The sequence below is a fragment of the Taurulus bubalis genome (genome assembly GCF_910589615.1).
Source record: "Taurulus bubalis genome assembly, chromosome: 9".
NCBI lineage: Eukaryota > Metazoa > Chordata > Actinopteri > Perciformes > Cottidae > Taurulus > Taurulus bubalis.
In genome coordinates, this window is record NC_136597.1 from 24,805,687 (window position 1) to 24,832,811 (window position 27,125).

The 27,125-nt window shown below is 41.2% G+C and overlaps 2 protein-coding genes across 2 annotated transcripts; both read right to left on the bottom strand.

Moving 5' to 3' along the window:
• Positions 1–7,289: 7,289 nt before the first annotated feature.
• On the bottom strand, positions 7,290–10,623 carry borcs5 (BLOC-1 related complex subunit 5; the record flags this gene model as incomplete). Its single annotated transcript, XM_079224205.1, has 4 exons — positions 10,563–10,623; positions 9,588–9,731; positions 8,678–8,835; positions 7,290–7,523 (listed from the first exon to the last, which is right to left on the bottom strand). The coding sequence occupies exons 1-4, from the start codon at positions 10,618–10,620 to the stop codon at positions 7,290–7,292; spliced, it is 594 nt and encodes a 197-aa protein (XP_079080331.1). The 5' UTR covers positions 10,621–10,623.
• A 1,475-nt stretch (positions 10,624–12,098) lies between these two features.
• On the bottom strand, positions 12,099–26,294 carry smc1b (structural maintenance of chromosomes 1B; the record flags this gene model as incomplete). The annotated part of the gene is made up of 25 exons (XM_079223405.1): positions 12,099–12,209; positions 12,292–12,402; positions 13,377–13,446; positions 14,281–14,432; positions 14,719–14,873; positions 15,499–15,655; positions 15,803–15,901; positions 16,160–16,313; positions 16,870–17,015; positions 17,202–17,343; positions 18,007–18,113; positions 18,503–18,619; positions 18,812–18,949; positions 19,198–19,344; positions 19,915–20,106; positions 20,252–20,437; positions 20,999–21,206; positions 21,355–21,437; positions 21,687–21,827; positions 22,602–22,860; positions 23,097–23,335; positions 24,204–24,407; positions 25,096–25,208; positions 25,553–25,741; positions 26,186–26,294. 25 exons carry the CDS (start codon positions 26,292–26,294, stop codon positions 12,099–12,101), a joined length of 3,729 nt encoding a protein of 1,242 aa, XP_079079531.1.
• Positions 26,295–27,125: the final 831 nt, after the last annotated feature.

A 27,125-nucleotide genomic window follows, 5' to 3' on the forward strand; every position in this document is an offset into this window, starting at 1 on the left:
GAATCGTTGAATTTTAAGTTTTGAACGGCTTCATTAATAATGATGTGCTTAAATGTTTCACTTCCATGTTTTGCGGCTGAGAATCCAGTTGAAAAAAAAAAAACCAGGATGGCGCCGCTCAAAGGGGTTCATCTTCTAAAATAAGAAAAATAATTACACGACAGATGGAAGGTCTGGAAACGTTTTAAGGATTATAATTCACAAGTGGAGAAACAGCCCTCCCCTCACACTCGTGGTCCGAGTGCCGATGCTGGCGACAGAAGTGCAGCTTCTTGGAAACGGCGAGCGCGTCTGGATCACATCTCCAAACAAACAGATTGCTCGACACTCAAAAGTGCATCCAAAGTTCAAGTAGCTTTCTGTTCGACTGTGAGCACGGAGACGTAAAGAAACATCACACTGTTCATGGCAGCGCAGCACACACACACACACACACACACACACACACACACACACACACACACACACACACCCCTCCTCTCAGTCTCCTCCACACACACACCCTACTTTCTCTCTCTCTCCTCCATGCACACACACACCCCTCCTCTCACTCTCTTCCACACACACTCCTCTCACTCTCCTCCATACACACACAAACACCTCACTCTCCTCCACCCCCCCCCCCCCTCTCTCTCTCTCTCTCTCTCTCTCTCTATATGCACACACGCCCCTCCTCTCACTCTCCTCCTCCACACACACACACACACACACACACACACACACCACTCCTCACTCTCCTCCACACACACAAACACCTCACTCTCCTCCACCCCCCCGCCTCTCTCTCTCTCTCTCTCTCTCTCTCTCTCTCTCTCTCTCTCTATGCACACACATGCCCCTCCTCTCACTCTCCTCCACACACACACACACCACTCCTCACTCTCCTCCACACACACACCTCTCTCTCTCTCCCTCTCCCTCTCCCCCTCCCCCTCCCATGCACACACACCCCTCCTCTCACTCTCCTCCTCCACACAAACACACACACACACCTCTCTCTCTCTCTCTCTCCACACACACACCTCTCTCTCTCTCCTCCTCCACACACACACACACCTCTCTCTCGCTCTCTCCTCCTCCACACACACACCTCTCTCTCTCCTCCTCCTCCACACACACACACACACACACACACACACACACACACACCACTCCTCACTCTCCTCCACCTCCACACACACACCTTCTCTCACTCTCCTCCACACACACCTCCTCTCACTTTCCTCCTCCACACACACACACCTCTCTCTCTCTCTCTCTCTCTCTCTCTCTCTCTCTCTCCTCCACACACCTCTCTCTCTCTCACTCTCCTCCACACACACACACACACCTCTCTCTCTCTCTCTCTCTCCTCCTCCACACACACACACACCCCTCCTCTCACTCTCCTCCACACACACACCTCCTCCATATACACACACACACCCACCCACCCCCACACGCCCCTTCTCTAACTCTCCTCCACACACACACACACCTCTCCTCCACACACACACCCACACGCTGAATCTCGTCCGAGGCTCTCGCCCTTTTGATCCCAGGGAAGTTCTCCCGCGTTCATCTCTCGTCTTAATCCCACTGGCTTCACTGCTCCCTCTTTTATTGCTGCTCATAAAACCTCCTTCGTCGTATTTGCACAAACGGCTCGGGCGCCTGTCACACGTGTATTAATATCGCAACAGCTGCATCTGCAATGATGATGATGATGATGATGATGATGTGCTGCTGGCAGCTCTGCTGGGTAGTTGGGGGCAAAGTGCCATGCTCAAGGGCAAATGCATTGTATTTTGACCCTCAACCAGCCTGGAGTGGTGCCGTTTACTGAGAGTTTAATGTGTTAAATCAATTGTTAGAAGAGCCACGTTGTGTTGCAACCCGTTTAGTGTTTTTCAACCATGTTTTGATGGCTTCTATATAAATACGCTGTTTATTTGTCCTTTTTTTTTTTTACATCCCTACAAAGACGTTCTGGCAAAAAGCGTCTTTGTTATGACATCCGACGTTTCAGATTTACACTCGGCCGCCCACGCGGTTTGGCACTAATTCACGACGACAGACTTTTCCGTACCTGTCGTCACACAACACCTGAGCGGTAAACAGCTTAACGAGTCAATCGGAAAGGCGAGGGGTTTTTCTCACAGCTTAGTGATTGTTTACGGGGGGTAACGGAGTTTATTTTGATGTCAAGTGAAGCAGCTTGTGTGTCTTTTACAGAGAAAGTCAAAGATCAACTGGGAGCTTGAAGTGTTAAAAGTGCTGTTTTTGGTCGAGTGAGTGGATTATAAAGTGTTCTTTTAATCAGCGTTTACAAGAAATAAAAGGTATCTGATCCGAAGGCCACGAAAAATGTCCGTCATAGACAGAAGGAGTTCACGGTGTCATTGAACCGATAGGGTTTCTGAAGCTATTCGAACAGAGTATACTGGTCCCTTTAAAAGCATTTATTACTATCCTCATCCCTCGTTCAGATGTTTGCTGCTTGAGCAGACTTTAAAACTAGCAGGCGCACTACTAGAGGAGCGGTACCTCAGCGAGAGGCCGCGTTGCTCCCGGTACGCTGCAGCGACTCCGTGTCCTTGAGAGCGCGACTGTGCAACGAAGCAACAAAGTGCTTTATTAGATGTCCCCCGATAGATCTGGTCATGTTTCCAGTGAGAGGGATAATGTTTGGCTGCAGCTCCAAGGGTGGGGGTGTGTATCCACCGGGTATCCATCACTAGAGGTGACTGGGTGTCAAATAAAAAAGCAGTGCCGGGTAATTTTACAGGATGAAAGTCAATACAGTCGATACGGGCAATCATCTAAAGGGACGCCTTGCGCCTTTCCTCAAGACACTCGCTGCTACTGTATTCATAGCGCCTTGGGACAGACGCTTAGGAGGGTAGGGATTTAGCTCATGTTCAATAAGAACTGGGAGGATTTTATATATATATATATATATATATATATATATATATATAAATCTGCCAATTTAAAAAGGAGTATGATGACATTTACGTTTTTTGTATCTATTTCTGTGCAGGAAAACAGTCATATTATAGATCAGTGGTTCTCAAATGGGGGTGCTTGAGATTTTAATATATATATACATATACTTAAAATTAGCATAAATTCATAAATATTCAACAATATGTGTAAGTTCTTTAACTTAATTATATTCTATATCAAATCAGACACTGATGGCAAAGCGCTGTGTATTACATTGTTTTTTCCACCAAGAATATCACTGAAAAAAGGTTGAGAACCACTGTTATCGATGATTAAACTTATTTATTTTTGTTAGAATGGTTCAATTAAGTGAATTCAAAACCTTTTTAAAACAATTAGTTGAGTATTTTTACTTCAAAGTCAATCATCTTGGAAGACATCGTCGATCCGTGACCGAAACCAGGCGGATACCTTCTGTTGGTTGACGGTGACGTCTTGGGAGCCTCTGCTGGCTCTCGGCCAAGAAATAGTCCTGCACACCTCGGCTCCATTCATTTTTACAGATTAAACAAACCAGTATACAAGCAGAAGGTCATTTGAGAGGGGAAGAAGGGGTTGTTAAACACACGGCGCTGTCCGTGGTGCTGAAGTGGCGGATAGATTTGTATTTGAGACTTATTCTCTGAGTCCCGCCCTTCTGTCGGTTCGGGTTGGCTCTGTAATATTCTCTATGCTAAGCTAAACCAAGCTAAGCAAACCGGCTGCAGCTCTACATTCAGCGTACAAATACAAGAGCAGCAGCAACCGTCTTGTTTAAGTCTCAGAAGGCAAACAAATAGGCAAATTCTCCCAAAATGTCAAACTATTTCTTTAAAAAACAGATATTCAGCAACTACGTCATGTATCAGGCTGCAATGCAACTATTGCTTTGGTTGTCAATCTATCGGCTTCAATCATTTGTTTAGTCAATAAGATATATTTTTTTTAAGTGAATACAGTTTCCCGTAGTCCAAGTTTATGATTTTTAATGTAAACCAAATACTTAAAAACCCAAAGATATTCAGTTTACCAACAGAAAAACAAATCCTCACTTTGAGGAAGAGGGAATGTTTTGGCTTCAATATTAAAGAATTGAAAAATCGATTATTGTATTGTTGCTGATTCAAGTTCTGTTTAACGACAAATCGATAAAGTGACTAATTGTTTGAGCTCAAATCACATAAGATAAAAAAAATAAAAAACATCACCACAAATGGGAAGCTGGAACAACGGCGTGTTCTGTATCACTTCTCTTCTCTTCTCAACGACCTCAGACGGGGTGAAAAGTGCGATTTAAACCTCTGAATTATGCGACTAAAAAGTTATTACACCGAGTGTGATGTGTTGTCTGGAAACTCAAAATGTGACTCTTATCGCGGGAAAAAAAACAACCAGCGTAGGTTTTGAGTTTCACCTAAAAAGATGACACGGATAAGAGGCTCAGAGTTTACTTTCATGTTTCCAATTTTGAGAAGGCAAAACAGGAGGGAGAAGGGAGCGCAAACCAGCTTTTGATTTATATTCAAATGAGAAGTATACAGGGGGAAATTGGATTTCTCTTTCATTCCAGAGAATGAATTTCCTGGTTGCGGATCGCATTGTATCATCTCGTGGCGTTAATATCCAGCTCTGAGCGTCGGGAGCTTTTCTTCATTACAAAAGACTCAGAGGAACTTTCACACCTCCTCGCCGCAGAATGCAATGATAATTTCCATTTCTGGCCCAATGTTCAAACAATACCCCCAAGGCCAGTTAAGACATTTTTTTTTTTACCCGTTTAATTTACACATGAAAGACGATAACATATCAAAGGAGCCTCGCTTCAAATTTAGAAGAAAACTTCTGTTTTACGTCAACGAGCCGGGCTGATTCTGCTGCTCAGAGCTCTTGTCGGTGTAATTGAGTTCAGCGTGTTACGCCGAAGAAATATTCAACAAGCTTCACAACAATTCTAATCAGACCGCGCTGGCTCACGGGAAAAAATTCTAACAACACACCATCCTCCGCTGACTCCAGAGAGGAGCCACTCGCCATTTGCTGCTAAGCTTTCTGGGAAAAATCCTGTCACGCCTAATTCTGATTTGGTGTTTGGGTTTGATGCATACACGCTGTAATCCGCAGAGGATACGTACATGTAGCTCACGGGCTTCTGTGACAGTCATTCCCAAAATGGCATGGCACCCAAGGGTGCTTTGAGGACTGGCCATAAGTGCAGCAATGTAAGTAAACAAAAAGCATAAACATATCAAGATAGAAGTAGTAAGTTATGAATATTAAACATTACCGTGTGAAAAAGCATTTTCCCAAATGTGCATTTGTCCCACAGCTCACAATTGCCGGTTGTCATAGGATACGTGTAGGAATGCTACTAACAATTATTAATTCATTCATTCATTGTTTTGTTTATGAAATGTGAGAAAAAAATAAATAAAAACTTCCCCGCACATCCTCAAAATGCTGGGTTTTGTATCTATTAGCAAATTCTCCTAAATGACAAGTTGGAACCGGCAATTTTTTGGCATTTATGCATTTAAAATGACAATTAATGAATTATCAATACGATTCATTTTCTTTCCATTAATTAATCAACAACTTGTTGCAGCTCATAACAATACTGTTTGATTCCTGTGACAGTCAGTGTGTTGATTTATCTCTGACGCCACCTAGTGGTTTTACAGAAGCCCACACTCAAAACTTAAAAAAAAAAGAATACTCTTACCCTTTATTGACACACTGCAAACTAACAAATGATTTGGTAGTTTAAGTGTTTGTTCACATAAATTAGTAAGACCTGTTCTCATGTAGAGTTAGAGGGATTTAGCCATGAAGATAGTTTGTGTAGACAGACTTTAATGTTTATTTTACAGCGTCAATCAACAATTTCTTAGTTCTCATAGGAATTTTCAGTTTTCTTTTTAAAGAATAGTATTTTATTATTTTACACATATACATTTTAAAATCTTGTTTGTTTGTTGACCTTCTTGTACGGGTGTTTTGTTTCTTGAAGATAACATTTTTGTCTGGAAGCCCGATAATGTGTTTGGTCATGCTGATGCATCTCTCTAAAGGTGTTTCGGTTGATTTGTATAATTATTTATTTTCAGTCAGAATCCTGGACAAAGAAAACCAAAACCATGTGCAAAGACAGATGAGATACCTCTCCGGGAAAGAGAAAGAGAAAATGTGCTTTTTTTTTTTTCTTCATAATTTGGTTGAACGGACCCTTTAAGCCTAACGAGCATCACTCACGATACAGAAACAAATATTCAGCAGATGAAGCAGTGACGTCCACTTGATTCGTTTCCTCACAAAAATCAAAAGCTGTGACTCACTGGGCCGTTTCGGAGGATTCGTGAATCTTTGGCACGTATGATGACAAAGCTAACAAACATACATAGTGCAGTGATATCAGACGGCTGCGTAACGGTTTCTCTCCACATCGGCATCCATCTTCTCTGGATTTTGTAGAATTACGAATAAATTAAAAGTCAAGTTCTCTGATCACAAAACTAAAGTTCATGAGGACATTTCTTACGTGACTTCGGTCGTACAGTACATCCTTGCTCCGCGTGTAATCCAGTGGCAACGATCCGTCTCGGTTCTCTCTCTTTGTCATAATATTCCAAAATGTTGCAACGATGTTGTTCAGAAAAATGAAAAAGCTGTCCGTCTGCATGCAGGCAGGTCATGCAAGGGATCTCCAGACACCCGGCGAGGGAGCGAGAGGAATATCCCAATCACAAAAGACAAATAAGAGGTGAGCGGCTCTCTCCAAAAGCACCAGAAAAAAAACGCTTCAGCACACATTTGAGTCCCTAAAACCTGCGAAGCGTCTGCAGGACGAGTTTTTAAACATACGGAGTTCATTCTGGATCAATCGAAAGTGTTCGTTCCTCCCCTGCCTTGAGATCGGTAAGGACAGTGTGTGTCTGGAAGATCACCAGTTTGATTCCCTGAAGGGAGGAGGAGATGTAAAGATCTCAGAGCCCTCTGCAGCTGGTGCACATTTAATTACAGACCTTCAGCTCCAGTGGAGCTGCTCAGTGGCCAGTAAGCAGAGGGTTGTGGACAGGTGTATGAAAGCGTGTGTGTGTGTGTGTGTGTGTGTTGAGCAAATATGCAATAGTAAGTATGATGTTGCTGATAAAGATCGTGTGTTTAGCAGGACGATGTAAAAGAAGTGGCCGACTAGAGCAGCCTCACGCATTTACACCTCTGTTAATAAAAAAACGTTACAAGCGTATTTTCCCCCCACAGCTGGACAGACCTGCACTTCCTCCCGACCCGGAGAGCTGGATGCAGCTGTGTCGGCGTTGAGGAGGCTACTTGGTGGCAGAATCCCCATCAGGCCTCATGCTGAAGGGCTCCAGCCGCTCGCTCTCGGGCAGCATGTTGTTGAGGCGCTCCATCAGCGGCACCGTCTGGTCGATGCCCATCTGGATGCGTCTCAGGATCATGGACATCTCGTTGACCTTCTGGATCTGCTCGGCGTACTTGGCGTAGCGTTTCTGGCGCTCCTGCATGATGCTGAACAAGGTTTCCACGGACATGTCCATCTGGAGGGAAACAGTCGGGAGAGACACGACTTTGACTTTTAATGAGACTTGATGAATCATCTTAAAACAACTTTTCTACATCAGCAACAGCGAATACATGAATATGATTAATGTGATACAAAAACACACAGCGCAAGCATCTCTCAGTAATATCACGGACATTTTATTTTAGGAATAAGACGTGTTAAGGAGGTAAAATCCTGACGATACCAAGTGTCTAATACATTGTTAGTCACTGTAACTGAAGACCGTGTGAGGTATTTCACATTTTGTGTGTTATCTTCATTGATTGTGCAACATCTCCCCCCATTTAAAGGAATCACTTAACCTTTTAATGATTATAAAATTGTTTTTAAAGTTTCCACAGCCAAAGTTATTGTCCTGAAATAGTTTGCTTTGTCCAAGAAATGGTCCAAAACTAAAAAGATATAAATTAGCAAACATTATAAAACAAAGAAATCAGCAAAGACAGGGAATATTTGGCATTTTTTTTACTTGATTAATGACTTAAACTTGAACATAAATTAATCTAGATTTTTCTCCTCCTTCATATATACAGTATATATATATATATATATATATATATATAAATACATACACACAGTATATATATATATATATATATATATATATATATATATATATATATATCTCAATATCTCAATAAATAGCGCTACTTAGTAATTGAAGGATGTGTAGGAGAATTGAAGTCAAATAAATATGTTACATATCTTTTACTCTTGCGCTATAAAACACTTTGAAAATCAATAAAATATATTTACAAAACTTGAAGTGGATTTTCTGATGATCAGCTAAAACTTTCTGCACAACTTTAATTTTAGCGAAGAGAGCTGTGAACGGCTGCTACGACCATATTTGTATATATGTAACAATGCATAGTGCACTTTATACACTGATTGTGCAATGCTGTTAAACTACTTTGTGCCTTATTTTTCTGCAATACTGTTACTATATTTTGTGCCTTCTTTTTTAACCTTAAGTTTATTGTAATTATGTGTGTTCATTGTACATTGTTTTCTGTGCATATGACAATAAAAAACATCTTGAATCTAAAGCACATATGGTTGTTTTGGGATTGAGAAATGAGAAACTCTGCATGGTAAATATCTCATGCTGTCCTCCTGCAGCCTCACCTCTTTGATCCTCTTGACCAGGGCATTCTGGTCGAAGGCCACGGCCTCGGCACACTGGTGCAGGTGGTCCTGGTAGCGCATGCAGAGCTGCAGAACCTGAGCGGCATCAAGCCTCTCCAGACACACACTGCTGGGGGACGTCTGGCCGCTCAGCACTCCTGTGGAGAGCAAACGGCAAAAAGGACTTACACAGACATGTTGAGACACTTGACAACAGTGTATTGTGATTTAGTGATGCAAAGAATCTGACAGGATTTACCCTCTGGTATTTGAGGAGTGTGCATCATTATACACATTCTAACTCTATATCAGGAAAAGTTCTGCACAATCTATTGATAGCTCTCAAAATAAGTCATGATAATAATCTTTGCCAGACATCAACACTATTTCGAAACATTGTGAAGTTGTATTTAAATTATTGGAAGCTATCAGTGCAACTTCTGCTTTCAGTTTGTTTTAGAATTTAGCATCACTAAAGTGATTTTAGGTCATTTATATGTGCTTCAAAGCTGCTCTAAAACCAAAAAGGTATGTATTGGGGCGACTGTAGCCAAGAGATAGAACGGATCGTCCTTCAATCAGAAGTTCTGTGGTTCCCGCTCCGCTAGTCCATGTGTTCTTAGGCAAGACACTTAACCCCAAATTGCTTCCATAAACTGGGCCTATGGTGTGTGAATATTGCCTGAATGGGTTAGTTGGTCTTAATGGGCCGGTGGCACCTTGCTTGGTAGATCCCTGCCATCAGTGTATGAATGGGTGAATGGAATGTTGGGTTAAAGCGGTTTGAAGAAGACTGGAAAAGTACATTTGTCTTCTATCAGAAAATATGGGATATCTATCTCACTATAACTATCGGTCTGAAAGACGACACAATAATTCATGTCGGGAGCTGGAAGACTTAAAAAGTGACCTTTTAAAAGTGGCTGAAAGGTGGGTATCTCTTGAAGTTTGATGACATCTGGGTCGTTGTGGATATTCCGCAATGACTGGGTCCCCTGAGCCACGACGACAATATCATCCATCTTTGCTTTCTGCTTGGCTGGAGACGGCACCACTGCAACGACAGAACTCCTGTTAATACCGACGGGCAGCAGTTACTTCACATCATCTGGTTGCAATCAGATCACTCGCTGGTAAATATGAGAAGGTTTTAAGTACGTTTTTCATGTAGAGGTACTATCCATATACAATAAATATAGTTATTTACCTCTGAAATGTACATTAAGTAATTGTACTTAGTTACCTAAGTTTCATTTTTGCTTTGTCCTTTTGGACAGCAGGCAAATAAGTACTCATATCCTTACCTGGTGTAAAAGAAGTAAAGTCACAATATCATATTTAAATACACATCACTTAACATTACTTTCACATACACCTACAGTACACTTGTCTATAGTACTGTTATCTCTTTGTCTGTGCACTTTATTTTAGATTTTACTGTAAATTTAAAGTTTAAATTTCTGCACTGTGTTGATTGTTGTTGTTTGTCTCGTATGTGTAACATGCCTGGCAAATAAAAGGTTCTGATTCTGATGTAAAAATACACCATAATAAGAACTACATCCATTATTTGACTTTAATAAAGTAACATAATAATTACACATATTATTTAGTCAATTTAAATACAAGAAAGTAACTGTTATGGGTAGCTGTCAAGTAAATAGTGAAGTAAGAAATACAACAAATTTACTTCGAGTAAAATGGGATTACTCAAATCAAGAAAGTCTCAAAATAAGGTTACTTTAGTGAATTCAATAACATTGTTATATTACTTTCCATCACATACAACAAGCTCAGATACTAATCTACCTTAGTTCACTTCTATAAACGCATATGCAAATGACTAAATCATGTATTCTCTTTAATGTAGCAGGAGTCATCTTACCAGAGGAGCTGTAGTCGGAGTGTTTGTGCTCCGCGTCGCCGCTCTGTTCGGCTCCCATGGCGCTAGCGGTTAGCTTCCGTCAACGTTTCCAGAAACTCAAAATACGCGATAACGTTTAATTAAACGTACCCTGGAAAAATACTTCACACGACCTCCCAACTCATAACCATATCCCCCAGGAGGGGCAACTGAAATGTTGCTGTCGTTGTTGTTGTTAGCTCAGAGGTTTTAAGCTAGCTAGGTAGCTATGCTAGCTGACGTCAGCTGCTCCTGCCGATATGTAAGCTAGCAGCGAGCGCATGCGCAGAGCTTCATGTGACGCTACGTGAGAGCCGAGCAGGCTTCTGTCTCCGGGAGTGAAACATTTGGGAAATAATCACAGATGTTTACGGGACCCGATGCGACAGAAATGACAGTTCAATACGAGGAAACACTTCCGTAAATATTGATCACGTGGTCTTCCTCCAGCGCGTGTTCATTGAAACATTAGCGCCCCCTACTGCTGGGCCGAAAAATAAACAAGACACTGCAAACAATTATTGTCAGAGGTGGAGGAAGTATTCACATCTTGTACTTCAGTAATTAAAGTATAAATACAACAATGTATCGAAGCTTTGCGAGATAAATACAAGTTGAGGGTATTGTTAGTGGCATGTAAACATACTTTGACTAAAGGGGCTTAAGAAAGACAATGGATCGACTTAGTTTACAATATAATAATATTAATAAATAATAATGATACAATGGAGATAATAGCATTTATACTGAAAACTCAGATACTATAAGAACTGATTTTATTGAGCAGTAATATACTTAGTTAATGGCATATCTCTGAATTAAAATAAATATAATTTTCTCCAAGTGTAGAATCAATGTGGGTTGATATTATTTGAGTATATTAATACTAGGTGTATACGTAGGTATGTTCAGAGTATTTTTTAAATAGTGGTATTGTTATTTTTTTACTAAGTCCTTCGACACTGCTTTTAAATGGGCGACACTTTTAAACTTGTTAGTGTAATTGTTTCCCTGTGTGGCCAATTCAGACCCACACACAATAACACAAAACAACAGATATGCAAAGACATCTTTAACTCTGTAGATTTAATGAACAGGAAAGAAGCCACGCTTAAAAGCACAACTGGAATACAAAACACTTGGAGTAACAAAAACAAGTAATATACCAACATGCATCACTGTGGAAGTAGCATGGACACAAACAACAACTTTTTTAGAAACATGAACAGAGTTGTCTTCTATCGAATTAAGGAATATGGTAGTTTGTAGAAGTAAAACTGTATTTAGGATCGTCTTTGTGTCTCGTCATTGACAACAGCATTATATTAACAACACTAAAAGGAAGATATAAACAGGCTTATAAACTTACACAAATCTCGTGAAACAGCCTGAAATTGAACATGATGACCAATTCAATAAGATAACTACCTTGTCTGAGAACACAGAACCTTTGGTACGGTTGAAGAATGAAAACGAAAGAGACGTACGTACTAAGGGCTTCGTGCAGGAGATCCCAGGCTACACGAGTCCCGTCTTCTCAACGTCCGCCTGTGTCCCGTTGTCCTCGTCGGCCAGAGGGTAGGATCGCAGGTCCAGGCTCAGAATGCGGCTGAACATGCATTCTTCAAACTGTCAAGAAGAGAGCGCTGTCGTCACTGTATTGTCACAACATGTAGAAATGAATGTTGTTCTTGTTGTATAAGTGCATTACATCTGAGTAGACTCCCAGCAAAGCGTCGGCCTTGGAGAAAAACTCCTCCTTCAGGGAGATGACAATGATCTGCATGTTCTGCTGGGACTCCTCTCTGATGAAACTGGTCACCTGGGAACAAACAAAACACCCACACATGGTATGCACGGATATACTAAATAAAAAAAGAGACAAAGTTAAAGTGTACACAGTCTTCATGATGTAACTCGTGATGTATGACAATACTCTGGTTGTTATATACGTTCATAATGCTGTGCACAACACAGTAAATGAGTAAAACTGTGTAAACAATGCAGCGTTTCATTTCAATGTGTGGATATGAATAATGTAGATTACGGTTATATTTTACGATATATAATGTCATAAAAAGTGTATAATGGCCACCACAATTCTCCTTTAAAAGAGGTAGGCAGGTTTTTCCTTATATGGTGGTGGGGGATTCCAATATAACCTTTCAGCATATTGTAATTCAAGTAGTCTGAGAGAAAAATAGATTCTGTCACATCCTCTTGCCTCTATTTTCAGGCTTTAAGAAATCTAGCTTGTGACCGGATTCTTTAGCCAATCACGGATCATTTCATAAAGAGGGCGTTCTATTGGCTGTGCAGATGCACGCCCCTTTGCTGAAAGCCGGATTCAAAGGTTAAACTATTAGCAACATTTCGCTGATAAGAGTAGCTCGCTATAAGCCTGGAATCACAACACGTTTGCAAAGGAAACAGGACGGTAGTTCTATTAGAATTGCTGCAGTAAAAGATTCAGGATGTTTGAAACGAATGACTAGCGCTCGTACAAGTTAGCTGTGTGAAGCGCTTGCATTTGGCCGTGCTCGTCTGGTGGGAGGAGCTTAGGACAAAGGAGGCGGCCAGCGTCAACTCAACCTTAAAATGTTCTATATTGTCCAACCAACGGTCCATATTAAAAGATATTCAGTCAAATAGACTCACATTGGAGAGAATGGAATCAAAGCATATTGGCATTTCTTATTGATAAATTACTTGCATAGTAAATTGCTTGTTTGATTCATTGTTTCAGCTCTACTGTAGACATGACTTGTGAACCCTGGGGCGCAGATGGAACCATACCTTGCCTATGTTGGTGTTGTCCAGCGCTGCATCCACCTCGTCCAAGATGAAGAAGGGAGCGGGACGGAAGCTGAAGGACAAAAACACAAACGATGTCAAACTGTATGGACTCGGTGACCCGGCGCTGTGGGTCAAACGTTAGAGCCACGGCCATTAAAAACTAACATAACAAGTATTAGATAAGATGGAGCGAGGAGATAAAGTTAATTTACCAAGGTTTTTAGTACAAAAGAGAATAAGACAGAAGTAGCAGCAAGGAGATTCCAAGTGTCCCTTTAGAAGAGAGTTCTTTGCATAAAGTTAATGGTGTGAAAGAGAAGAGGATCAAGAGGCTTTCCAAATTACATAGCCTTTACTTTAATAGTCCATTCATCAGTTTAAAAACTCTTAGTCATTACAAGTTAAGTACCCAGTCTGCTGGTTTTTCCCCCACGAAAAGTTTCTGAAAGAAGTTTCATGCTGTCAACAGCTGTGCTAATTCCATTTTTTGTTTGCTTTTGTTTGTGTTTTTATAGCTGGGGGGAATAATTATCCAGCTGTCCAGTTTACACAGATTTTGTTAAATGATAAATGATTTTGGGGAAATAGGATGTTGGTTTAATCTGTTTATTCTACTTGTTATTTGGTGCTTTTATGTGCAATTTTTTATATCTTAAGTTGAGTTGTACCCTCTGCTTTTATACTAACCACAGTTTCCAATGTCCCCTATTATAATTTAATTTAATTTCAATTCAATGTATGACAAATGTGCCTCCGAGGGCTTTGCAATCTGTACAGTATACGACATCCTCTTTTCTTGGGACCCTCGGATCGGAAAAACTTAACCCCAAAACTATTCAAACACTACATAATCTCATGTCTTGCGTTGTATATTGTTTTCTAGTCTGTTTGACGGAAGCGTCACCTGTGGATGGCAAACACCAGGGCGAGGGCAGCGATGGCCTTTTCTCCACCAGACAGATTGTCCATGGACATGAAGCGTTTCCCCGGCGCCACGCAGTTGTAGTTGATGCCTCCGAGATACGGCTCTTCTGGATTCTCCGTAGTCAGGATGGCCTGGAGCACAAATGGCAGGATCTTGTCATTCAAGCCGAGTGGTAATGAGAATGATGTGCATCAAGTATGCCCCTACTTGTAATACTATAATGTAGAGTAAATCACATCGGAAGAGCACACAAACCTGACTGGTTGGTTATGTTTCAGTACATTCAAGTACAGCTGAGTACGTCTTTACAAACGTGAATGTGGGGGAGGGCAGAAAAACGACTCAACCGCAGATAAACACAATAAAAACAGAGAAACCCGAGAGCGTGTTTCTGTGGTTGAGGTTGTGTCGCTTCACCTGGGCGCTGTTGTTCCTGCATATCCTTTTATAGATGTGATCGATTACAACAGACACGTGGTCGAAGCACCGGTTGAAGAGGTTCAAGCGTTGGTCTTTGACTCGCTCGAACTCCTGACTGCATTTTCTGGCTGCTTTGGTGCTGGCTTCAAACTCTGAGCAAGGGACAGGAAACAAAGCTGACTCAGCAGTTCAGGTACTTTAGGTATCGTACTCCAACGTAAGAAAGAAGTAACCGCCTCGTCTTACACATTTATTAATAACACAACATATATACAGGGTTCATACACATGACCAATGGATTTCCATGACTATAAACCAAATTTCCATGACCAAACATTTCGTGAAATCTGGGTGTAAACATGAAAAAGTGAGTAAATGTAGTATTTAAACTAAAAATGAGAATACAAAGCATACAGTAAACCTTAATTAAAAGAATAAACATTTATATAGATGCCTGTATGTATGCCTGCTTATATTTTGAGCATCTTTCTTTAAAAAGCATATTAATTATTTCAAACTCAGCGTAAATGAACCACATGAACACATGAACACATGAATATAACACATTTCCATGACTTTTCCAAACCTTTGGGATTTTATTTTTTTCAAGGACTTTTTCAGGCCTGGAAATAACCATTTTAAAACTCCATGACTTTTCCAGGTTTTCCACGACTGTATGAACCCTGTATATACAAATCTTGTAGATGCGATGTGTAACATAAAAAACAGTCATTTACATCAAGACTTTACATTTGAATAATAAAAAAACTTGAGTACCGTCTGTGACTCCCTGTAACTTGTCCTTCACCTCCCTCATCTTGGCCAGAGCTTTCAGGTTTGGCACCGTGGTGCGATGCAGCACTCCCTCTACGGAGGAGACGGACTCCCTCAGCCTCTCCAAGAAGGCCTCCACCTGCTCCTCCGCCTGCAGACTCTGTACACACACACACACACACACACACACACACACACACACACACACACACAAGTGCAACGCATGTCACATAGATGCATTTCTGGTCACAGGGAACAGACGGCACAGAGAGGAGATCAGCAGGATGATGAGGTTTGATGTCTCGACCTTGAGTTCTGCGTCCAGGCCGGAGTAGTCGATGACTAGTTGTGCTTCTCTCTCGTAGATGTTCAAGGTGGTTGAAGTGCTTTCAGATTCCGTGTCCAGCTGCACAGTAGAGAGGAAATCAGCCATCAGGTGACACCGAGACCAAAAGTGTGTCAAGTCGCTTTATTACTTTTTTTAGTTTCTCAAAAACCAGCAGGGTTTCTCAGACTTTATTACTCTAATGTGAGCAGGTTTCTACCGCTTCTTTTATTACATTCTCTGATCATTTAAACTAATATCCAATACTTTTCTGAATACTGCAGGTGTTGTAATGGTTATTGAAAAGAGACAAAGAACCGTTAATTCTCTCCGTCTTACCTTCACCTCACTGATTTCATCCAGGCACCCCGACAGCAGAGTGATGGGCAGACCCTGGATCTTGCAGGCCAGCAGCATGTTGTGTCTGGCCAAGCGCTTCTGCTCCAAGGCCGACTCTGCAGACATCACCTCGCGCTGAAGCTTCACCAACTCTCTGCGAGGGAGATTGGGCAGAGGAAACTAAACGCCAGAGTAGTTTGGAATGTTATCTGGCCCTGGAAACAGAGATTATGAATGGGCAGAATATCTCTCTACTGCCAGGAATAGAAAGCAGAGACAGATTCTAACCAGGTACAGGCTCGGTGACCACACACACTCTCACACCGTGTTTGTTGAAATGTCAGCTGGAAATGTCTTAAACCAGATGTATCTACTCGTGGTTGATTGCCAACCAACCAAGTTTCTGTGTCTGTCATCAAAGAGGTATTTTTGTGAGTTAACAGCGACCTTAATCTTTGACCACTACAATCACATCATTTCATCCTTGAGTCTTATTGCCATCTTTTGCAAGCGTCTCTTCTCCGCAGCTGGAAGCTACAATCTTTTGATCACGTTGACATTCAACAGACATGTCTAACATACGTTTAAGTTCAATATAACCTTTGTTTACATCCTGTATTAAACAGTGACATACAGTTTGACAAAATAGAGATTAAACGATAGAGAATGAGCCGTTAGTGGCGGCCCTACAGCACAGTATGTAGTGTTACTTGTTGGTCTCTTTGAGGCTCTTGGTGTTCTGGTGCAGCTCAGCTTTGGCAGCGGCCACCTGGCTCTTCTTAGACAGCAGCTGGTTCTTCAGCTCCAGCTGTTTTCTTTGACCGTCCTCCACCGCTACCAGCAGCTTCTCCTCCTCCTTGAGAGGGGGTGAGGGGTGGAAACATCAGGCTGCTGAATTGTTTTATTTCACACCAGCTACTTAAATGTCCCCAAATGTCCTCAGGATTTCTTAAATCTCGATTGGAGGAATTCAACCTGTCGTTCTGGACACATTTTACCCGCCTGACGGTGAGAACACAGTATGAACGCCTGAGTGGACTACCTCCCTCTGCTCGGTCATGGTTCTCTCCTCCTTGTCGATGGTTTCCTCCATTTTTTTTAGCTTTTTTTTCTGCTGCACCAGTTGGTCCTGTTCGTACTCTAGCCGTGCATTCAAGCGGGTGCACTGACTCTCAAACTCCAGCCTGAGAAGAGAGACATGTTGTAAAACTCAACGTCCTTATAAGAACCATCAAGGTAATACAAGCACAGAATCATGTAATTACACACAACTCGTTTATTTTGAACCAGAAGTTACATAAAGGTATTAAGTAGTAAGTAGAATGTTATGGCTGACCTGAATGCTTCAAAGCCTCGAACATTGCCATGGTAATCGACGTCCAAATCAATATTCGAATACATCGTTTTCCTTCTCTTTAATAGAGTGCATGCATTGCTCCAAACATCTCAAATAGCCCATGAAATAAGCAATAGTAACCTCACATTATGCATTGAAATTAATTATTATTGAGTCTGTGTCAGACGGATGTTTGTAAAGCATGCGGCACCGTCCCGGGAAATTAAACACAAAGTAGGAGATCGACAAATCTCAACAAAACTAGGTCTTGTATTTAATATGTTTTGCATAAGCTACAGTCTTTTTACTAATTCATTTGTTAGAATTTTCTTATTTTAGCAACTGTTACAGACATTTAATGATGAGATAAATGAGATACTGCGATTGTTTGGCGATCAAATATCATACAGATCAATTGTTCCTTTTCATTCCAAGTTTATCATGTGCATCAGGGATTTTGCTGGTGAAGCTCGGCACGGGGATGAAGATACCGCTGTGCGGTTTGTCGTACCGCTTCCTGTCGAGCTCTGTCTGCTGTTTCAGGTGCTCCTGTTCGTACTCTCTGATGCAGACCACGCCGATCTCGGCACAGAAGTCAGAAAACAGAACGTCCTCCATCTAAATGCCACAATGAATGTAAAATATCACAAAAATACCTCACTCAGGATAAAGAAATAAAAAAGAAAAGAAAACTTTAAACAAGGAAAAGGAACAGAAGACGAACGGATGAGCAATGGATGTACAGAATAAATCAACATAATAAAATTACAGTATAAGAAAAATATGCACCAGCCATTAGACAATGCCCGCTAGCTTGAGCAGATGTCAGTGAAATACTTTATTTAGCGCTTGAAAAATCCTATTTGGCATTATGTAATTATGCTGTAATCTCGTGGTCAAGACCCGAAATGTTACTGAGAGAAGATGAAGATACGACAATCGGGTTTGATTCACTTTCATTGAGGCGTTTAACTGAAGCCGTAGATGGCGGTGTGTGACAGCTGTACCTGGTCGATCTGGTCTCTGATGCTCTTCATCTCCGCTTCCTTCACCTCCACGCTCTCCTGCTGCATCTGGATTTCAGAATCCAGGTTTGCAAGTTCGCTCTCCATGCGAGAAATCTCCTAAAAACAGACAGCAGGAGATTTCGGCTTCCTGTGTCACAACCACACAGTAAATCCTTGTACATCTCGTGCGATTTGGGATTAGAAGAGTGATCAAAAAACACCAGGGGCTCTGATTTAACAGACATGCCAAAGAACACAACGTCTCAATCATGATAACATTCGAATGAGTTAAAGTTCTGTGGCCCTTACTGCTTGGTATTGAGGGAAGTTTTTCTTCTGAATGTTGTCCAGTTCTACATTGGAGTATTTGAGGCGGGTGTGAGCTCCCTGAGCCTGAGCAACTGTCTGTTTCAGGTCCGAGTCCTTTCGCTTCAGCTTCATCAAATCCTGTCAGAGGGCCGAGACACAGAGTGAAAGTGAGTTAATTATTATTCAGCCCATTTGTATGTCTGGTTCTTGACAAAAATAATCCAGCCATTAATACACAGTATGTTTATGGCAGTACATAATGTATAGCAACAACACCAGTTTTTGAGTCATGTATCACAGGCCAGGGAATTAACTAAAGCCATTTACATCAAATAAACCTTTACGGCGCTGAAGTTTACATCCTGATATTTTGTGTGTTGACTCACGCGCATCTCTGCCATCAGCTGTTCCTTGCGTGCCTTCAGCCGCATCATGTCCTTCTCGTCCCAGCATCGGGCTTTGGTCCTCAGGTTACTGGAGCCTCCAGAGATCACGCCTGCCTTTGTGAACAGCGTCCCGTCCAGAGCCACCGTCTACAGAGAACACATCTGATCACGCGTCTGCTGGCAGCCCAACATCTCAGGCAGTAAGCAAGTTCGGGGCTGCAGGTGGTAATATTAGAGGAGGCCGTTTGGATTTTGGGAGATTCATAATGTTGCCTCTTTCAAGTGATCATTTTGTACCTTTTTACCTGCAGAATTTTGTATTTTAACCTGCAGAATTGTTGCAAAAACTGTTCTGCAATGCTGCGTTAGGGTTTCTACACAATTTCCATTTCACTTTTTCAGACTAAAATATCCTATTATTGCCATAAGATTATTTCAAGGTACTGTAGCTCATGCAATTAAATTCGGACCAAACACAGACAAGTTCAATGCGCATCATTCTTATCTGTATATCCTCAACCACCACAGCAACTGAAGGAATGTTCATCTTCAGTTCACCATGGATCTAGAAAAGAGAACTGCGGTTCATTGCTTTTCTTTTGACGAGATCAATCTCTCTCTGACCTGCACTCTCTCATACAGTGGTAAATATTTTTGGCTTCACTGGCGCCATGAAAAACACTCTGCTTGTATGAACATTAGTCACAGAGAGCTTACCTTAATGCGCACTGGTCCGTCAAAGGCCACGCCCCTCGCTTCTTTGATGCTCTCACACACCAGAGCGTTGCCGCAGACAAACTGCACCACCTTCCTAAGCTGGGCGGAGCCGGTGGCGTTGTTAACCTGCACAACATCGACCACCATATTGGCACCGGGTATCTCCCTCAGCCGCTCATTCAGAGGACTCACCTGGAGCAGACGCAGCGGGGATGGCTATCACATATGCATGTTTATGCGCTACTATGAATGGCAGAGAAATGATCCGGCATACTGAAAAAACACATCACCTTCTTTACTATTTTGCAGTTTCAGCCGTTTAAAAACAAGTACTTACATCCAAGTAGTCGATGGGCAGGAAGGTCTCGCGTTCGGCTCCCTCTTCCTTGATGAAACTGATACAGTCACGAGCCACTTTCTCTGAGGACACGACGATGGCGTTCATGAAGCGGCCAAACACCTTGATGACGGCCAGCTGGTACTTCTTATGGATGGGGCTGCACAGGTCAGACAGACGACCAAACTGGGACGAGAAGTAAAGAAAATATGAAGAAACGGTTTCAGAATCATTTCTATTGATAAAGTTAAAGGCTTTTTGAACCTCAAAAATAGTGAATAATGACTGATATTTATAAATAATCATGTGGTTTACAAGGTTTAAAAAAACAATATATAAATACTCTCTAAAGAAGCAGCTAGACATTATGAGTTGCACCAAAGAAAACGCCCTCAGTAAGCATGAAGACAGACAAGGGACTTTAAATTATTGTTATTATCTACATGACAAATGACCCCCGTACTAAAGTGGTTTATAGCTACTGTATATTTTAACGATGCTTGAAGGAAAAAAGTTTTTAGATTCATAGGTATTCATTATTCATTATCATCTTCCGGGAAACGGAATTGGGCATGAGGGTGTTCGATATCAAGGAGTTGACTGAAGTGAATTTCGTTAATAAGACTTGTTTAGTTCAGAGGTTTGTTTTTTTTCTCCAAGCAAATGAATTCCTTTAGCACGTCTTCAGCCTCTCACTACGGATCCCGACTCTCTCAGCCTTACTCCTTGTGCTCGTCTGTCTCTTACCACTGTTTCGGGGTAGAGATTGCGGAGCCTCTCGAGCAGCTCGTTGCGTCGCTGCTGGCATCTGCTCTCCTGGCTGTCCAGATGGGCGTTCCCCAGCTCCTCCAGCACCTGGCCCAGCTCCAGATTCAGCTCCACGCTGCGGTGGCGGCCTCGCTGCAGCTCCGCACTGAGGCTCTCCTCCAGCTGACGGTACTCTTCGAGGGACGACCTGAAACACCCAGTGACTCTGTAAAGGTTGCTGGGATTCCATCTGTGATGTTACGTATATCATTTGTCATTTATAAATAACCGTAAAGTTCAATCAACAGCTGACAGGCAGGGACAGACGCGTGGGACACGGTGTGCACATGTCGTACTTGCAGGACTTGGTGTATTCTTCGAGCTTCTCTGCTCTGCGTTTCAAATCTTCCAGCTGAGTCTGGTTGCTCCTGATGGAAACCTACAATGGATGACATTCGAAAAGAAATCCAAGCGACGATAATTATTTTTGTGTTTGCTTTTTGTGTTTGCTTTGGTGGAGGCAAACCCCTCTGCACACAAGCTGCTCGGCACCAAGTGGTAGAAAGACAAAGTAAGCAACTAGCTGGTGAACATGGTGCCAGACATTTCCCTCAGGAGACCAAAAACAGAGTGAAAACAGAGAGAATATTTGATTTACAGCTGCTAAAATGTGTGCCACTGACAGTACCTCCATTTCCTTCTTACGCCGCTGGTCGAAAGCCATCTTCTCGTTGTCCGCTCTCATCTCCCAGTGCAGCTTCTCGGCCTGCTGGCTGAGGACCGCCCCCTGCTTTCGGGCCAGCTCCTTCAGCTCTTTGTATCGCTCCAGCTGTCGCAGAAAAAAACAGAAGTCACGATACTTGAGATTTAGTAATCTATAACAATACCAGGGAATTTCCACAATTCTTGTACGAAACATGCACTCCTTTATTACCGTTTGCATACTGTTGTTGTTTCTTGCCAAAATCTACATTTTACAAGATTACTTTTAAACACTAAACAATAATAACGTTATAATTTACCATCACCAAATGGAAAGCATCAAGTAACGCACTGCAAACGACAGCTGTTAGCTCCATTATCGGCTTACGCCTCTGTAGCTACAGTAGCTTTTCTGAATTTTGGAGCTGACTTGGTAACAAGACATCCCGAGGAGACTTATATGCAAAAATACATTAAGGGATTTATGATACTGTCATTGTTTTTGTCCCTTGTGATCTAACGGTATCTGGAGTTAGGTTATGTGGTTAATTGCTTTACAATTTCTGATTCATGATGGGTTTTAATATACATTAATTTGCAAGCTAAGCATTGGTGGTTATATTAGATTAAATCAGATACACTATATGTAGTGGATATTCAACATTCTATTCAAATGTCTGATTTAATATTATAATATAGTTGAAAATCTAAACTCAATATGTGTAAGTCGCCACCAAAACTTGTTGTGGTAAATCAAAGTAATGTAGAAAGAGTATGTGAGTAACGCATTGTATAATATCATGTTTAGACTTTGTGTCGCACAAAACCAAACCCTGACCTTTAACCTCCTATATCCAACGATCATGTCAACTGACAGGAAAGGAGCTTGACACAGACTCACCTGATCGTCATCCAGCTCAATGTCTCTGTTCAGCGAGGCTTCCTTCTTCTTCTGCTGCTTCTCATAGTTCCTCCAGACCCTCTCCAGTTCAGAGATCTCCTGCCTTTCTTCTGCTAGCTCCTGCTCTTTACTAGCAATCAGCTTCTGACTCTTCCGCATGGCTTCACGGAGCTCCTCCGCCTTCTTCATGTGATGGCTGGTGTTAACTTTGGCTTTGATGTACTGGGATCGACACTGGGACAGGACATGCTCCTGGGCACTGAGTGACAGAGTTAGATGGGACCTAAGTTCATTCAAGTTGTCATTCAATATATGACAGATCAATTGGAGCTAAACTTAAGCTTATTGTCAGAGACTTGTCTTAAAAACATCACTCTATGGAGCATCAAAACAGCTGATGAGGGAAGTTTATCCATTAGCTATAATTTAGGGTACTTTCTGATGTACTGGTTAATACTCTTGTCCCCCCAGGTATAATTGTAAATCCACACAAACCGTATTTCCTTCTTGATGTGCTGCTGCTCTCTGGTGAGACGTCCATGTTCCTTCTTGTAGGTTTTGACCGTCTGCTCTTCCTTCATTAGTGTGTTGTTCTTTGCAGCTGCAGCCATCTGTTTCTCCCTCAGGATGTCGCTTAGAACGTTGATGCCCTTCTCATTGTAGAAGAGCTCAGCCAGGCTCATCTGCAGGCGGTTTTGGTAAAGGCTGTCCACCAGCGTCTGGTACTTCTGGGCCTGGAAAAGTGTGTGTGTGTGTGTGTGTGTGTGTGTGTGTGTGTGTGGGGAGAAGACTAGTTAATGGATTGACAAAGAGAAACTAAGGCCACTGAACAACAGTTCAGTGATGCTAAATAGTTAATTCCTGTGAAGCTATTTCTGCTGCTACATCAACAGAGAAAGCTTGGGCCACATCCCAGAATGGAGGCGAGTATAAAGCATCATAAGAAGAAAATTAAAATAGATCAAAAGAGCAAAGTTTAAGAAAATGGCGAAGAGGATTGCCAGATTAACGGTTGCAGGCACGTGCAGATGGACCCCACTTGATGATCAAGCATCTGCCCGATTGGCCTCTACAAAAATAAATGCTATTTTGGCAAGACGTGTTTCTTTTATGTATAAGTTTTGCAATTAAAAAAACATTCAGCAATTTGTATTGCCTTTCAAAACTGAGAATCTGACAATCCACTTCACGGTGGGTTTGAACACAACTACTTCTGTCTCTTTCTGTGTGTTCACTGAATTGAGGAATGATTGTGCAAAACTGTATGTTAATATGTATGTATGGTCGGACTAGCTTGTTTCATTTTGTGTTCACCTCTAGTGAGGGACATTTTTGTTGTTTGTTGAAGCCCTTTTTGTTGTGTTCAGGGAGAAAGTTAAAGCCCTTCATTCTAGAAGCAGAAACAGCAGCACAAGTGACGGTGTTATAGTAGCACTGTGTCCTCCAGATTGGAAAATGAATAAAAGCCACCTGCTCTCAGCCACACACTGCATTTGTCTGTGAGTGCACATTAATGTAGCCGGCAGGTAAAATAACTGCAAGTGTGTGTTGACTTTGGGGATTTGGGTGAACAAGCCACTGTGGCTGGGTGTTTGACTGTACCTCTATTTTCTCCTGGGACACCTGTTTCCTCTCGACAGTAGCAGACTTCTTCTTGTTGAAGTGAAACTGTGTGTCCTCTTTAGCCTTCAGCAGGGCCTTCTTCTTCACGTCATACTCTGCAGCGTACTCTCTCGACTGACTGATGAGCTCAAACATCTTGGTCCTCTCCTTTGGGTCCTTCAGAGCTATGGACTCCACCGCCCCCTGGTGAGAAGAATAATGAATAACAGACTTGTTTGTAAGGCATTATTACTACAAGCCGTTATAATGGTAAGTCCATACAGAACTCTCTAACAGAAATGTGTGTGTTTGGGATCTCATGCAATTGATACGACCCTAGAGGGTTAATAAGTTACATAATTTAACTTAAAATAGGGAGAATGCTGTGTATGTACTGTGTACACACATTACACTGTTGCACTATTGTTTTGTTAGTTCACTTAATATTATTCAATTTTTTAAATTTATTGTGCATTATTTATATTTAATATTGCTTTACCTATATATATATAATTGCTGCTGTAGCAAAAAAATGTCCCTTTGCAGGATTAATAAAGTAAATATCTATCTATTTATATGCACAATAAAGTACTATCTGTGATATGTACTGAGGTGTCCTTCATCCTGTCTCGTTATCTTTCAACCATGTACTTGTGTGTTTTAGTGCCCATATCAAGTGTGTTTTTGCTATTACGTGGGTATGCACAGCACTTTACATTCATTCAATTACAGATTCCCCACAATGAATGAAAACTGTCTGGGCAGGAAAGCATGAATATAATGAGTATATACACATCTGCTCACCTGTCCGTCTCCTAAATATTCTACACCACAGCATGTTTTAGTGTGTGTCTCCGCCAATGTTTAGAACAGTGTTTATAACAGTGTTTACCTGGAACACCAGACAGTTTCGCGCTTTCGTCACAATGTCGATCTTCTCCAACTCCTCAATGTATTTGGTCAGTCTGACAAGAACACCATTGATGCGATACTCGGAGGAGTCACCTAAAAATCCCAGTGAAAGACAGTTACAAAAGCAACTGATGGATCCACATGTTGCAAATTAAACTACTGTCCTTATCTCTTCTTTTGCAAATCTGCAAATTCAATACTAATGAATAGTATAATAAAAATAATTGAATTGTGCAGCCCTGTAATCTACCCAACATAGACAATACATATATCGAGTAATTGTATACACGATAATACAGTCATGTGACGTTAGATATTATTAATATATTTCTAGACATTTCCTTTAACCTGCCCTCCATTTAAAGCACTGAAGCAGTTAACTACTAAGCTATAAATAATATGTAAATACTCGGTTAGCTAGAATCCATTGAACTGACCTAAGATGCTACGGGAGAAGACGGTCTCCTGGTCCTCGTCGTCGCAGCACCGCAGGGCCACGCGGGTCGTGTCGCGGACCGGCCGCCCGATGTGGGCTCCGTGGACCAGGTCCCGGAGGTGCTTCACCCGCAGAGAGGCAACCCTCTCCCCCATGGCAAAGCTCAGGGCGTCCATCACATTGGACTTGCCTAGTGTGTGATATTAAAACCTTCAGCATAGCTCTGAATAACTGACCTTAACGGAGCGGTTTCAGCCGTTGACTTTAAAGGAACTTATCGGTTGGTGTTTTAGCTAGCTAGCTAGCTACGTTTGCTAAGCTAGCCTCAGTTTAACATTAGCAAAATACAAATAAATGTTTTCCCCAAAACAAACACACACATATATATATATATATATATATATATATATATATATATATATATATATATATATATATATATATATATATAGTGATTTATAAATAGTCCACTAAAAAATGTATATGTGAAAGTAAGGTCACCATTGTATTTTAGCTAACAACCTTAATATTAACATAACTAACCTAGCCGTTAAGCTAACGTGCTAGTAGCATCGATAACTAACGTTAGCTCGCCAGATATTTAACTTTACATTGACATAAAAAGATAGCTTACCAGAACCATTTGTGCCAATTATACAATTGAATCGCATGAACGGCCCGATGACGGTTTTCCCCCGCCACGACTTGAAGTTTTCAACATCAATTTGTTTGAGATACCCCATTTTAAGCCCACTTTGTGACAGCAAGTCACTTAGCTAGTTTAAGCGTGAGGGTCGAAGTTCAGAGGCGGGAAGCGCAACTTCCCCTTTTAGAAGGAACGTGTTTAGCTGATTGCAGATCAGTTGATGTAACATTACTGTGTGTATTCATGGTTAAACATAACACTGATGTAATCCGTAATCTAATTTATATGTTTTAATTGAGGAATACCACTGTATATAAATGCTCTATTACAAGTAAGTCAAAGTATAAAAGTACTAGCATCGAAATATACTAGAAGTACTAAAAGTAAAACTACTCATGATGCAGAATGGCTCATTTTAGAATAACACACATGGTATTATTGAATTATAGTAATTAATGCACTAATATGTTTAATTGTAATATACTGCTGGGTACTTAAATCCATAATAAGAACTCAAAATCTACTAGTACTAGTATCTAATACTTTATATTTATCCTTTTGATCTGCAAAGTAACTAGTAAAGCTTTAAATGAAATGTAGTGCAGTAAAAAGTGAAATGTAGTGGATTCAAAGAACAACTAACTTACTTACTGTACTTAAAATGTTGAGGTATTTTTGTACTTTTTGTTATTTATTTCATGCCACTATACTTTTTACATCACTACATTAACTTGACAACATTAGTTACTTTGCAGATTTGGATTATTGATTTTTTAGAATGATTATCTATGTATGAAAATGTAAATCAAATAATAAATTATCATTATAGATCAAGATATATAATGTTATTTCCATTAGCTTCACCTTAACCAGCTGCAACATTAAAAGAGTTAGTGTATACAGTACACATAAAATATTGCTAGTTATA